Here is a 15129-nt window from a genome sequence, read left to right on the forward strand (position 1 = left end):
GGTATTAAAATTTGCAATTCTTTTACTGCTGTAAGCAAGTTGACAAATAAAATATATAAAAGCAAGGACTTGGGACTGCGGATCACGAAAAATATCTTCAAAATAATACTCAATCGATTTCTATCGGAACAAGATCAATATCTATTATCGCAGACCCGGCAAAACACCTTAAACGACTCGAATAACTGGATTCTGTTATTATTTATCATATAACGGTTAATTAAACTGCCTGTTATAAAAATAGATGCAAACTGTGGAAAGATAATAAATAAAATACACAAAAAAGCGGGTAATTTCCGTTGAGGATGAATCAAATATTATTTTCGTGATTGACAATTATTGCGTTTTATACCATCAGTATTTATCTACCTATATATGTAATTTAATCAAAGGAATATAGAACTAAGATATTTTAAGCATGCAAAACTATATGTAATTAATTAAATTAAAGTTATTACAACTACGAAGGTAAAAATAGAAAATCTTTTCTTTTTGTCGAAGAATGTGATCATCGGTCGCACGTTGGAAGGTTGACGGGGAAGAAGGTGTTGAGCTCGATGAGGGATGCCAACGATAGGAAACCGATGTACATGAGTAGACACGTGAGGCCGACCTTCCAATCCAATCTGCAAACAAGAACAAATACAATTTAGAGAGAAACAAAATGTTTTATTATATTAATCTCAGAGAGCCGGGAGAATAAAACAGTGTAACAATTTCGAAGCGGAAATCGTATACAAAGTTGCACGATTGCGCTTGACCTTTACTACCGATCGATCAAATCTCGAAATGAAAATAAAATTATGCGAAACACTGTGAAAAAGTATGTAAGTTAATAATAATAGTAGTAGTATTAATAATGATGATGAACCCGGAGGGAATTTGCACTGACGATAAGAGCGATACGAAATTATTATCGCAAAAATATATTAGTGTAGAAATCGTCGAAAGATGGCGCATCCTAAAAAACGATTCGAATTGTTTAAGAAATTCATATGATTGAATAAGTACAATCAAAATAGATATATTTGTGATTATGATTTAGGGTAATTCCGATTTGTTAGTTAGAATAGTATAGTCTGCAAAACGGTGGCATGATCGATACTACTAGATAACATGATCACGAATAAGTTGAATCAGTTGACAATAAATCGAGACAGATAGCAAATTCGATTAGGATCGAGTGATCATGGATTTATATAAATAGATTGAGATTCAAATGTGATCGCTAGATGGCACTAGATAAAACTTACTTGAACTTGTTGAAGAGTAAACTTAAGTAGAACATGACGAGCGTGGATAGGAGCGAGAGGGCGCTGTAGGTCAGCCCACCCGAGTTAATATCGATGACGTGATCTCCTGCCACTTTGGGATAGAACCAGGTCTTCACGAGCCATGGCAGACCCAAGCAGAGCAGAATATCGAAAGTATTAGATCCTATCGAGCTGCTCAGACCCATGGATCCATGACCTAAAGAGAAAAAAAAACCTGTTAAAAGCATTCCGTAAAGTGATACGCGACCCTTTTCTCAGGCAGAAACAAAACAAGTCCACTTTCCCTTTCATAACTCTCGACGTCGCGGTCGTATTTTTTTTGTAACCCTCGCCCGGCTTGATGTAATTTTATATGCCGTCGAACCAATCGATCAATCAATCAATTTATTATATTACAATGACACGTCAAATATTACATTTTTCGCCCAACAATACACCGCTTTCTGTTCATTAAAATCGTTGCAAACCTTCCCAAAAATAGGGGATGCCACGATTAATCGCGTGTTCCGGATTAATTTCAAATTAATTTTGGAAATCCATTATTCACGTCCATCAAAAATAAAACTCGTACGTTGATTAAGTTGCCTAACTCACCCTGATTAGTGACGATGACGCTGGACACAGCTTCCGGCACGCTCGTTCCGGCCGCCAGAAACGTCAATCCCATAACCGAATCCGGTATATTCAATGTATCGCCTGCAAAATTTAACGGGCGGTTAAAATTTCTGGATGCATCAATTTTTCCGTTAATTACCTACGACTGTGATCAGCCATGCTACCATGTAAGATGTGCTGCCTATCCAAAAGATGCACATTATGAAAGTCAGTACGTACAGCCTGGGGTACTTCCGACAATCGGGCGTTGTTATGCTGAGCACGAACGAAATAGGCCAAGAAACCAACCAAAACATCTGCCCCAAAATAGTATAACTGCTTGGCCATTCCCACAACTTGGTCGATTCTTCTGTTATTTTTTAATAAAAATTAATACCATCTCAAATTTACTACTATTTACGCACCGAAATCTTCACAATCTTTCAAAGTCAATTCAGTGTCGAACACATCTTCGATGCTAATAGAATTCCCGTTCGTCTTGCAACAGTTTCCGTTCTCCTTCAGAAGTGGTCGAGTCTCACTCATGACCTCCTTGAAATGATTCCTGCGTTTCCTGCAACATCTCGCTATCCTATGGATGGTATTGATGACTTTATCGTTGAAGCACATCACTGTAAAATAAATAAACAAATATCTAAGTAACTCAACTCTAAATATAATTAATATCTTACTTAGAATATAAAAGATGTAGGCTGATACCAGCATTGCAGCCTCCCAACACTCGATTTGTCCATCTCTCAGTACGCCGATCAACATCAGAACGGCCACTCCGTACATCAAGCTGTCCCTGGTTATCGGCCACCATTCCAATTGCAACACCTACAAACAAACTACATATTACCAACATTGCGCTGAATATTACTGTCAATTTTGATCTCTCCAGGATTAAGTCAAAGAACATTTGATTTGTCTTGTTTTAATTACCATATTGGCGAAAAGGCCGCAGCACGCGGGAACCGCGAGGACGTTGAAGACGGCTGAACCGACAATCGTTCCAACCCCAATATCGCCTTCGGTGATGAACGTTCCGACGCAGTTTATGAAGAGCTCAGGACTGGAACTCGCTGTCGCCATGAAAGTCGCTCCAGCTATGTCTTCCTTCAGCTTCAAATCTGAACAAAACAAACCATTATGACAACTGTTTAAAATGTTATGATGACAGTCACAGTCATTCCAGATCTTGTAAAAAAAAACTAACAATGTAATTATGACAATTCATCAAATATTTATATCATATTTACTATAATGGTTGCTAATGAAAAACTAAAATTATTTATAAAATTTACTGATTCGTAATCATTATGGAACATAACAAAAGAGTATATTAAACATAATAATAATTATAATATGACACTTGATAAATGACATCTAAATGTCAAATTTAGTTGATGATAAAAATAAAAAAACTAGAATGTATGTTCAAATTGTTCTTAAACATGGAGAATTCAAAAAATACCTTATACTACATTTTGAACTTTCATCTGGAAACTTATCTTTAACACATTTAATTATTATAAAAGATGTGCTTCAGAAAAGTGGGAAAGAACGCAATACTAGATAAACGAAAGATGGAAATTCCTTGGTCCGAACGAGATAAGGGCATTGCTCATCTTTGGAATGCATTTAAGAAACTTACTATCGCATAATTTCTTTATAGCTGGGACAAAATAGTCATCACAAACGATAGCCAAAAGTATGAAGAGGTAACATGCAAGGCAAGCGTGAAGTATGGCCCATCCGCTCTGCCTCTGATTCCTCGTAAATCCATCATCAGGAAACTCGTTTATTGCGGCCGGCGTGCAGTTGATGCCTTCCACCAAATTTAGGAGATTCCTTGAATTGTACTTCTCTACGGAACAGAAGAAAAGAAATCAAAACATGTCAAAGCAAACGGCCATAAGTTGATATTTTCAAATTATACAAAAAAAATACATCTTAAGTTGATAAATAATAATTAATAAAGCACAGACAAGAATGTATCATTTAAAATATGATTGTTGGCAGGTTGTAGTAGCAGTTTGTATAACTATTCATTTTATTTTACAATATCAAAATAAAGAAGTTTAGGTTATTTTATGTTAAGTTATTTTATATAATAAACACAATATATTGCAAATATATTAAGTTGAAAGTATTAGGTAAATTATTTGACTGGTAAATGTGTACATTTGCTATTTTAAATATCTGAAGAGTTTATGACTAATACAAACATTAGAAACATTTATTTTAAAAAAATAACGATTTCAATGTAATTGGTAATATTTTGTTTAAAACGTTTCCAAGGTGTTTACTAAAATTATAGATAAAAATAAATACCGCCATTATACAAATTACAATGGAATGATTAAACCAGGCGCGGAACTTCAAATCTTTGTATTCCGTGAAAAATATAAAGGGAATCTCCCTATATCTCAGACCGCCAAATTAAGAATTTTGTAAACCCTAGACACCAGTTACTTTTATTATTTGAGAATCATAAACAACTTTAGTTACGGTGCATTGTGAATTAAACTATATAATTTTAAATAATACGAGATGTCATTTGAATGAAGTAAGTTATCCAGTTACAATTTCATAACAAATGTCAAATTACAATAAAATTATATTGCTTTTGTTTATTTACTTATTAATAGGATAGATTCATTGGTTTTAAGAATATTTTCAACTTTAAACCAGGGTTTCAGATCCTTATTGCAGCACGGTCAAACATATTGTTAAGAATTTTTCCACCACTTTGACACAAGGTGAAAGCTGTCATTTCGCAACCATTAAAAATTTAACAATTTTGGGTCTCGAAACAATAAAAAAAATTATATAAGAATTTAATCTAACTAATAATTTATTGCATTCTCAGTAAATAATTAGCATTAATATGCACATAAACAAATATATATGTCACGAGTTCAAGTAGATGTCTTTTGTCATCTGTTATTTTATGATATTATGATATAATAACAATAAAATAAATGCAATATTGTTAACAAATATTAGAAAGTAAAGATTTATATATAAACATTGGGCAGCAGTTTAATTTTTGTTATTGTATTGAGTTTGTATTAAAGGATATAAAATATGACTATCACTAGTTTGCTATATAAATGACATATTTTTATTAAAAAATTATTACAAAATGGAAAATAAAGTTTAAATTGAGATATGTAGCAATAATATAATAAAATGACGTCAATCGTTAAAACCGATAAAACCCGCACGTAAATTTTGAGTAGATTTATCGTAACAACAATAATTAGCCCCCGTAGATTATCAAATATTTCTCTCCGAACGAACAATATTCGAACTGGAAGTGAGTCATGCAATTTGACCAATTATCGGCGCATTAATTGGGATCCAATTTTGTTTACCATTTCGAGCGGAGCGTTCTTGTTTTTATTTTGATTCTAGTATAAATTTAGACTGGAGGCCATTTCAAAGATGATCATTCTGCAAACTGACCTTATTCTTTGATGATCATTGAAGAGAAAAAAAAGTTAATAATGTCGAGTTAATGACACCACGAAGCAGGCAGGCACGTGCTGCTTCAGCATTTGTTTTTTTTTTTTTTCAAGAGGTGGAAAATTTCCCGTCTGGTAATTGTAATCAATTTGTCAATATTTACTTTACATAATGTTTATTTGTGTGCTCGGTGTGCTTTAATCGCATGTTTGTTTTCAGTGTAAATAAATGCAGTACCGAGTAGTTACATCCAATATGTAACCTTAATTGTTTTACTATTAATATTTTCAACTTTTCAATGAAACTGTTTAAGCAATACTGCATTTAATTTGCAAAGTCTAACAATTTCTTATGCAAGTTACACAACAAGTATCAAATATAACAAATATTTTGAAAGATTGAATAAACTTACAACTTGAAACTTTGAATTAAATAAAGCTTGAACTTGATATAGGCAAGTGCGAAATACTATAATCATCTTCTTAAGCGTAAACTTAAAATCAGTAACTTTTAGTTGAGCTTGAGTTAGTTAGGTACACACTACCACGTTTTATTTGCCATCTCCAGAGTAACTACTTACACAAATTATTTGTCAAGTACCAAATTTACCATCTTTATTAGAGAGACGACAAAAGTTAGTTAAGTATAGAATTAAACTTGTTTTACCAATGTTCTTCTCGTGGATCGTCTTGCCGCTGCTCAAACCGCCGATGATGACGTAAGTCATCGTGATCGTAACAACTGCGATGATCTTCAACACCACAGCCACCTTATATTTCTTAGTCCGTAACAACATTTTGCTCATATTATTTGTTAGTTTTTGATTCGATGTCAAGAAATCGAGCTCATTAACGCGCACCACCAGCCTCCCAGGTATGAAATTTTGGACCAAATCTTTACGCGCAGATCTCACACCCTCGACTCGGAGAAAAAGACGACACCCAGTGTGTTTTTTTTTTCGTTTTTTAAGACGAATCAACGATGTCGCACTGATGCTTGGTCAGCTTCGAATGGATCTTGTTTATTAATCCGCTTCGATTCCTTTTTCTTATCTCGCGAAACGCGACGATATCGCACTTCACCTATCCCTCCCCACCATTCGAATCAATCGAATACATTTAATGTAATTTATTTGTTGTTTCATCCTTCTTCTTCCTCTTTCACTACTTGAACTTCTGCTAATTTTTCTTTTTTTTTGCGTTATCGCGTGCTTCAGGAATTGTTTTTACAAACGAGCCGATAAATTGATACAAAAAGTTTTTTTTTTTTTAATTATTACAATTCAGAAATTAATGCACACTTGTATATGCATATGGATAAATTTAGAAACAAAATTTAATATATTCAACGGAAATTTTTGAATTGTGGAAGTTTCCACAATATTATAACCTCCTCATTTGTTTTAAAGCATACTATGAATATGAGCAATTTTAACATTATTGTTTAATTATCTGAATTATAATTTTTTTTCGGAAACCGAAAATGAATGGTGGTAGCAATGTAAAATAGTAACACTTCTTTTATGACATTTATTTGTCGATGAAATATACTAAAATATATATCAATGAAATTCTAGAATCTATTCTATAAAATTATTGAATATAAATGATTTCACTTGAAATACAAAATTGGTTCATCAAAACTATTGATTTTAATTGAATTTGGTTATAATCTCTTTATGAGATGGTTGAAGAAATGAATGAAAAGTGAACATTTTCAGAGTTAGTGGTGAAAAATTCAATTTCTTGCGTGGAAAAAAGATGAGGCCGTGGCTTCCAGCAGTGGATGGTCAAACGTACGTACGTAGATTTGCAATTGTAGCAGAGCCTAATTGAATGAAACGAACGAGTCGAGAGTGCAATTAGCGTACGCGTACCGACGATCTGGATGAGATTCAGGCGACGAAGCGAAGTTGGACGACGGCACATGGCACCAGACACCGTACACGGCACGCCACTGTCCAACAATACACCACCATCACCAACGAAGAATAAGTAGTACAACTAGAACAAGATCAAGCAGATTACAAGAACAGCATCACCTGATTACTTTACCTGACACTTAACGTCCAGTCGTGTGTCAAATTTTCACGTTTAATTGGGCATCGTTCTAGGCCTCAACGGAGAGAGGAAGTGTATATGAGTGTGTGTGTACGTGCGAAGAGTAGATACCAGCGAGTAGGAAAAGGACATCAACGTTTTTCTTTTGTTTCCTAAAGTGAATTGATGAATGTAAGTTGATGTATGTGTGTGTGTATGAGAGTCGAGTGTAAGTTGATGTGTGTGTGTATGTGTTTGTGAGCGAGTGAGTGAGTTTAGTTAAGTGTCCAATATTGTATTGTATTATTGTCCAGTGTTGTTGGCTGTGGTGGAAGGGGTGGCACTGAAATCAGTAAGTGGTCTGTTCTACGGACATCAACATGGACTTCGAAACTTTGGCAGGAGGTAAACCTAGTTACTACTATAAACACTTGTAATCCCAACTTCTCTTTCGCCTTCCGCCGCAAACAATCACCAAGAAAAAAACCCTTATAAATCTGCACAATTCTTCAGCTCATCCATCTACCCCCTAACTAAATTGTAAATACGATGCACGCAAAAAAAAACGTTGATCATCCTCGTTGAATCCTCGTGAGGACGTGTACCGAAAGAAGTGCACCACCACACACTCTCGCACTCTTAACACGCACCATCCATTAACAAGCCTAAAGTGGATGATGATTCGCTCGTCGATGCTCCTCTCTGCTCTTAATATCAATCTCTCTTATTTCTCTCCGTCGCTCATCCAGATGCCCAGAATTATCCTGATCCTACACGATTTCCTTCCGAGGGACACGTGAATCAAACAAAAATATACAAAGCTTGCATGAGGCAGCCTTGATCGTGTGATGCAACAACGCCGATTTCCGGTTTCGATTCTGTTTTGTTTGCTTTTGTTTCCCGAATTTGTTTCACATCCAATTCGATCCGATTCGACTCGGTTCCGTTGTTCCGCAATTGTTATCTCAAAAATCTCTCTCTCTCTTTAACTCTTCGCATTTTCGCATTTGAGTGTTGCGGTGGTGGTGAACCTCCTCAACTTATTCGGCGTTATTATTTAATTAACGTGCAAACGGAACCGACAAATTATGTTTAAGCTCTCTTAAACGATGTCCCTCTTCTTTTCTTATTTCCTTCAACTTTTCTTTCCTTTCATTTCCCCCATTTCGTGTTACATTCTGTTTTTTTATCTATTATTTATTTTTGTGTGTGAACGTGTGGTACGTACATGTAGTATATGTACGCCAGATATGCAGGAGAGGAACGCGCTAGGGAAGAGAAGAGACTATTGTTATATAATTATGATCTTTTATTAGGAAATTTGTGAGGGCTCACTTAGCTCAACGACATGACAAAAGTCATTTAGATCATTACGTGTATTCCTCCTAGCGGCACAATCGCACATATACGGACCTCTACGAACCCATCAAAAACTCACATAACATTAAACCTCATTCACAATTTTTTGATAATCGTATAATAGATAAAAAATTGATACAATTCACCAAATTATAAATAATTACACCAAAATGTTGAATTACGAATTATTCATTAAAAAAATATATAAATTTACATTTATCTTCAGCAAAAATATTCTTTTATTTGTAAGATTTCCTTAGATATATACAGATTGACAATGTTAATCGAATATTTAAAAAAAATCGAAAAAAAATGTTATGCCAATATTGGATTTATTGTTATAGATGTGCTTATATATTATAATAATAATAAACCTATGTTACCTTTAAATTTCGATCCGTCTGTAGTAAATGAGAAAAAAGTTGGAAGTTGAAATTGCGTACCAACCAATTGCATTTAAGTGTTGTTAACAACAATACAATTCATATTCTAATGTCAATTTAACTTTAACGTGTCCCAGACGTCTATAGTTTAATTTAGAATTTTTAAATAATTACGGTAAAAATAATAACTAGTAATGTTTCAAATCTGTAAAATTGTGAAGAAAAAAATAATAATTCTTACGGTAAACTCATAAGTATTTTTTAACAAAAGTGTAGCCAGTAGTTCAAGCAAACGTTCTTAAGTTATATGAAAAAAATGTTTGTCAGAAAGTAAGGAAGAATTAAATTGGATAATAATATAAAGCTATTTAATGCAAATCATAGGATCAACGCTATGGTTAAAAAAAAACGTAAAGTTCTTTATTCATTCCTACAAGTACTGAATAATGACTTTTTGGAATGATATTAAAAGAAATTATTTACTAATGAAACAATTCAATGCTAAAGGAATTAATTAATTTCCTTTTTTTTCCTTACCTTACTTATATTTTATTCGTATTAATATTATTTTATTAATTTCAAGTAAACATTCTGACTTTAATATTAACTTCGAAGCTTACAATTGCATAACGTCAAATTTGAGGCATTTATATTGAAAACTAAAACTTGAGAATCTTAAATTGTGCATCGAAGATAATATTTTAAATATCCGTGAATGTAAGTTTTTTTTACTAGTAACATTGAGATGTATATTTAAGTTATATACAGTCGGTAGGAGGAATGCAATTTGCAGGTTTCGTGTGAAATTCAATTTCGTCCAAATTTACTAACGACCGTGCAATTGACGGATTGACACTTTCGGCATTCTTTCCTTCACTCAACTTCAGTAAGCTTTCGTGGCGGCGCCAAAAGGGTGATAGAAACGGTAGTGAAAAGTGAAAAGCAATAAATGCGATAAAAAACGTAAATAAATAAGCATTACAACATATAGTAAATCGATGTCGATAGAAGTGTCCACAGCGCCATGTACACCAAAGGTATCAAGTGCACGATGTTGTTTATTAAACAAAGGTCGCGTATCATATCTTAGCAACGCTAAACAACGTTACTTAGCAATATTAATTATCGAAACAATGGAAACGATTTTTTCAATTGGAATTACTATTTTTTTCCCTCGGAACTCGGGAATTGTAAATTCTAATGTCCAGTTGCAATTACAATTATATACGTTATTGCGAGGTCTCCTAATGAACGTTTCATACTTGCCGCTTTGCTCTTCACTTAATCTTTCTCTTTCCGTCTCCTTCTCTAACATTGTGTTTGCGTTGCGTTATTTTGCTTGTAATTAGGTTAAAATTACGGGGCGCCCTGTGATGTCGTTCCGCGCGGCTTCCGGTCCCTCGTAAGACGATCTCCGGGGCCCCCGGAAGTTGCGTCACGACGACGTCTTACTAACCGCCTTCTCGTTGCGTAATTGATGAGCTGTTCTCTCTTCCCCCTATTCTGGATGGGAAGCAATAGCCATCCACACAGTCCAACAAATCCTATTCTCATATCTCGTCTCGAACATTTGTTTACTTTTACGCCATTCGTAAATACACGGAGTTACGCAACTATTTGGGATCGATGGTGGAGACTTCCAATGACACGAATTCAACAACAAACAACAACAAATGGATAATGCAATGCGTTACCAGATTCCAGATTTAAATAATTCAATGATTAATTTAGAGCTCACTGTGTTTAATTCTTTTCAAGACTCAACTCGCTTAAAACCATTATTTCTCATCTTCTCAGAATTAAATTATATGATATCTCATAAAATATATTTATGAATTGGATTCTACTAAAATCTATTTATTAAAGAAGTTTGTCAAACTTGTCAACATCAAATTAACAAAAGCAAATACTAAAGATAACTACTTTATTGCATAGTTTTTAGTATATTAATATATAAATCAATTATTACTGCTGATTAAATAAAGTTATATATGAATCACTAAGTAAATGTGTTGAGAAATAAAATTGTATTTTGTTGTTGTTGATAGGTCCAAACTGCACGCTTCCTGCGATCGACGACTTCCCCAGAGACTTATTCACAGAAGCTGAGAGGCAAGACGGTGCCGTTGCCATACACATCCTCGTCTCGTTATACCTGTTCGTTGCGCTGGCCGTCGTTTGCGATAAATTCTTTGTACCTGCAGTCGAAAAAATATGCCACGGTTCGTATTAAATCCCATAAAACAAAAGATATAAAAACCATAGATATATCCTCATCGTGTCTTTTTTTTAAATTTATTTTCTGTTCTCGTTTCATCACCTAAAGCCCTAAACATGTCCAGCGATGTGGCGGGCGCCACCTTCATGGCGGCGGCGACCTCAGCCCCCGAGCTCTTCGTCAACGTCATCGGCACCTTCATCACCGAGGGGGACATCGGCGTCGGCACCATCGTTGGTTCCGCCGTCTTCAACATCCTAGCTGTGGCCGCTTGTTGCGGCATCGGCGCCGGAATGGTAAGATTCCAAATTGTAGACAACCAACCGCATTTATAACATATTGTTGATATCCATAAAAATTGAAACTAAACCTCAGCAATCTATATTAATTATTAGGTTTGTATGCTACCTAATAATTTATATCGAAATGAACAAAATGTATTCCAGTCCGGTTCTGTTCAATCACAGTTCACAACTGATATATTTGTAGTTAAAATGAACTACAAATATATCATTTTACTTAACACATTATCCATAATACCAAACAATATGCACGTACGCGTTAGTACCATATGTACTTACTTAAATTACATTGCATGTAAGGTATTTGATTATATATCTAAAAAATAAACTGAAGTATGTCATTGCATTTAGTTCACTGAAATTTAATTCGACTGCACAATGCTCACTCTGGTCTGGCCCTGTACAATTGATTCCTCTTCTAAAGATGCTTGGTGAACTGATGGTTGTTAACTTTATCCCATTCATTATAATGTTACATTTAATATTTCTTCTTCATTAATTTAGATTCTATGTTAAAGCTCGTTGACCTTAATTCCTCGACGCACAATGTGCTTGCTTCTTTAATAATTTCATCGTCTTCGATTGTTAATTGATTAATTGATTGACCAACTTTAATTCCATCTACATTAAAAAATGAGACAACTACAATTATTTTCATTCTCACTTTCGTTTTTCCTTAGTGTTCTTTAATTCCTTGGAAAATTAAATCATCACTTACCACAACTATGTATAATTTTAAATTCTTCAAGTTTTATTTAGCACGCTTCAGGTGGTTTCATTTTACGTTCGTGGCAATAATATAAATGCATGCTTAACATGAAACTATGGAAATATATATAATTGTTGGCGAATTGTAATTCAAAGAGCGCCGCTTGGCTGCTTGTAATGTATAACAAATGTACATGGAAATGTATTAATGTAATGAAATCTGTTACAAACTATGTCTTCTTGCTGATTGTTTGGGTGCGTGTAGTGCGGAGTTCAGGTTGTGCCGTTGGATTGGTGGCCCTTGACGAGGGACTGCTTAGCATACGGGATCACCGTTTCTATACTGATCTGCATAATACACGACGAGAGGGTCGAATGGTACGAGGCCCTCTGTCTGGTCCTCCTCTACACGGTCTACATTCTGATCATGTACTTCGATAAGTCGATCCAGAAGTGCGCCAGAGGTAAGAAACCCTTGTATATATCAAAAACTTTGCTTGACAATGCGCAAATTGCAAATTGCGCTTTGTTTCTAAAGGAAGCGTCGAGCAGGCTAGAAGACATTCCAAGAAATCCGAAGAGGCTTCCACGGAGAACAACAGCACCGCTCATTCAGTTGGTGAGTTTACTGTTAGCGTAGCTAGGAGAGAAAAAGGAAAAACGAACGTCGCTTTGTTGCCAGAGGCTGCTGAGGGTCGGCTAGACTTGAGGGCGGTCCACGAAGACGGCGAAAAGAAGATTGACGACAGCAATATCGAGTATATCGATAATGAGAAATTGGAACAGGCGTTACCGCCTACGCCACCATCACCTCCTGAAGATGATCACGAAGTGTTGCCGCAACAACCACCTCCCCATCTCAATGGATCCGTTAAGGTGCACATAGATGAGAAGCAACCGGAAAAGAAGGAGGAGGACACAGGTCATAGTTTGTGGAAGTGGCCCTCGGGTCGAGGGAAATTTACGCAGGTTTTTGTTATTCTTCCGGTTTCATGCAAATCTTGTACGACATATGATTCATTGCTTTTCAGATGACATGGATCTTGACATGGCCCATACACTTGGTCTTCTTGTTTACGATTCCCGATTGCGAGAAACCGCGCTTCAAAAAATGGTTTCCGCTCACCTTCATGATGTGCATCGTGTGGATTGGATCGCTCTCGTACGTCGTCGCCTGGATGATCACCATCATCGGCGACACCCTGAAAATACCTGATTCAGTTATGGGCATCACCTTCCTGGCGGCCGGCACCAGCGTTCCGGAGGCAGTCTCCAGCGTCATCGTATCTAAACAAGGTATGTAATCTAACAAACATCGCATCCAGATAGTCTTACAACAATGCATTTTCAGGTCATGGATCTATGGGTATCAGCAACTCCATCGGCTCGAACACCTTTGACATCCTGCTGTGCCTGGGGCTGCCCTGGTTTATCAAAGCCACCTTCATGCCGACGTTACCGGGCAAACGATGGGTAACAAACATCCTTAGTGGTCTATTTCCAGCACTTCAATTTGCATACTTCTTTCCAGGTGGGCATAAATTCCGCGGGCATCGAGTACAGCGCCATCTCGCTGCTCTCATCTCTTCTACTCCTCTATCTGGTCTTTTGGCTGAACAAGTTCAAGCTGGACAAGAAGGTCGGCAGAATCTGCCTGTTAATGTACGCTGTGTTCCTAATCCTTGCGAGCCTAATAGAATTAAACGCGTTTTTCACAGTGAACTTACCCACTTGCGGCCGATGAACCCGACTTTAAAACCAAACAAAAAAAGTCAAAAATTCAAAACAAAATCAAAAAAAAATATAATTAAACTTCTCTTCTCTAAATACGCGCTCTCTATCTCTTTCCTTAAATTTTCAAACCACATCAGTTTTCCAAATCACCTGAATAAGAAAATTCACAAACAATACAAACCCCCACCTCTCGAAATTAAAAAACAAAACATAATTAAGTGCCATTGCAAGATCTCACATTTCGTTGAAGTTTTGGGCCAAAATAGGAAAATTATTCTTTTAAAACAAAATCATTGCATTTCAATTGTATTCACTCTATGTCTCTATCGGTCTTCCCTGAGTGTATGTCTGCGTGCGTGCGTGTTTATCATATACCGTAGGAAATAAGAAAGTTGTTTGTTTTTTTTTAATCAGAAACGAGGAAAAATTTGTACATAGAATTTATTATTTAATTCTATTTTATAATTTACTTCTTATGTTTTAAATTAATGATAAGAATAATATTGATGATGATGACGATTGTAATTTATGAATCGCGAATAGCCTAAGATAGATTGCATTCTTTCGTATCCACTGTAGGCAATATTCGCAACAACTTAATGTCGAAAGAGTTGCCTATCGAAAGTTGCAGCATAATTCAAATCTCTGAACTTCTTTGTATACATTAGAAACGATGTATTTATTGTCAAATTAGATTCTACTATGTTTAAGCATTATTATCAGAATATTGTTTTATTATAAAATGAAAAAAAAATATCATAAAGTAACATTTCATAAAATAAACGGTAACCGATGGTAACTGTAAATTAATCTTTAATAAATAACAAAATATATTATATTGATGCATCAAGCTACTTATTTATGTGAATTGAATTTAAAAATATTCATTTATTTCGTATTCCACGTTATTCCACATATAATCAGTTATATAGACAGAAGATAATCTTTATTCTATATTAAATTGTCATGGATAACTATATAAATTTTTTAAAAATACTTTTTATTCTGAAGCAAAAGATTCATAATTATTATTATATTATTGGT

General features: G+C 35.1%; 2 protein-coding genes across 3 annotated transcripts; one reads left to right on the forward strand and one right to left on the reverse strand.

The window, feature by feature from the left end:
- Positions 1 to 293: 293 nt before the first annotated feature.
- On the reverse strand, positions 294 to 7286 carry LOC108568701 (sodium/potassium/calcium exchanger 4-like). Of its 2 annotated transcripts, none has more exons than XM_017929930.1 (9): positions 7219 to 7286; positions 3526 to 3738; positions 2814 to 3001; positions 2561 to 2708; positions 2294 to 2500; positions 2029 to 2238; positions 1869 to 1970; positions 1254 to 1470; positions 294 to 626 (listed from the first exon to the last, which is right to left on the reverse strand). In XM_017929930.1, exons 1-9 carry the CDS (start codon positions 7268 to 7270, stop codon positions 509 to 511), a joined length of 1455 nt encoding a protein of 484 aa, XP_017785419.1. In that variant the 5' UTR covers positions 7271 to 7286; the 3' UTR covers positions 294 to 508. The 2 variants fall into 2 exon arrangements, with proteins under 2 accessions (XP_017785419.1, XP_017785418.1); XM_017929929.1 differs by lacking the exon at positions 7219 to 7286 and adding an exon at positions 6009 to 6507.
- A 206-nt stretch (positions 7287 to 7492) lies between these two features.
- LOC108568700 (sodium/potassium/calcium exchanger 3) lies at positions 7493 to 14137 on the forward strand. Its single transcript, XM_017929928.1, has 10 exons — positions 7493 to 7573; positions 7696 to 7786; positions 11172 to 11345; positions 11450 to 11637; positions 12617 to 12815; positions 12890 to 12970; positions 13034 to 13320; positions 13383 to 13647; positions 13703 to 13824; positions 13883 to 14137. Exons 2-10 carry the CDS (start codon positions 7762 to 7764, stop codon positions 14093 to 14095), a joined length of 1554 nt encoding a protein of 517 aa, XP_017785417.1. The 5' UTR covers positions 7493 to 7573; positions 7696 to 7761; the 3' UTR covers positions 14096 to 14137.
- The last annotated feature ends 992 nt before the right edge of the window (positions 14138 to 15129 follow it).

The sequence above is a fragment of the Nicrophorus vespilloides genome, unplaced genomic scaffold (genome assembly GCF_001412225.1).
Source record: "Nicrophorus vespilloides isolate i.1.1-1 unplaced genomic scaffold, Nicve_v1.0, whole genome shotgun sequence".
NCBI lineage: Eukaryota > Metazoa > Arthropoda > Insecta > Coleoptera > Silphidae > Nicrophorus > Nicrophorus vespilloides.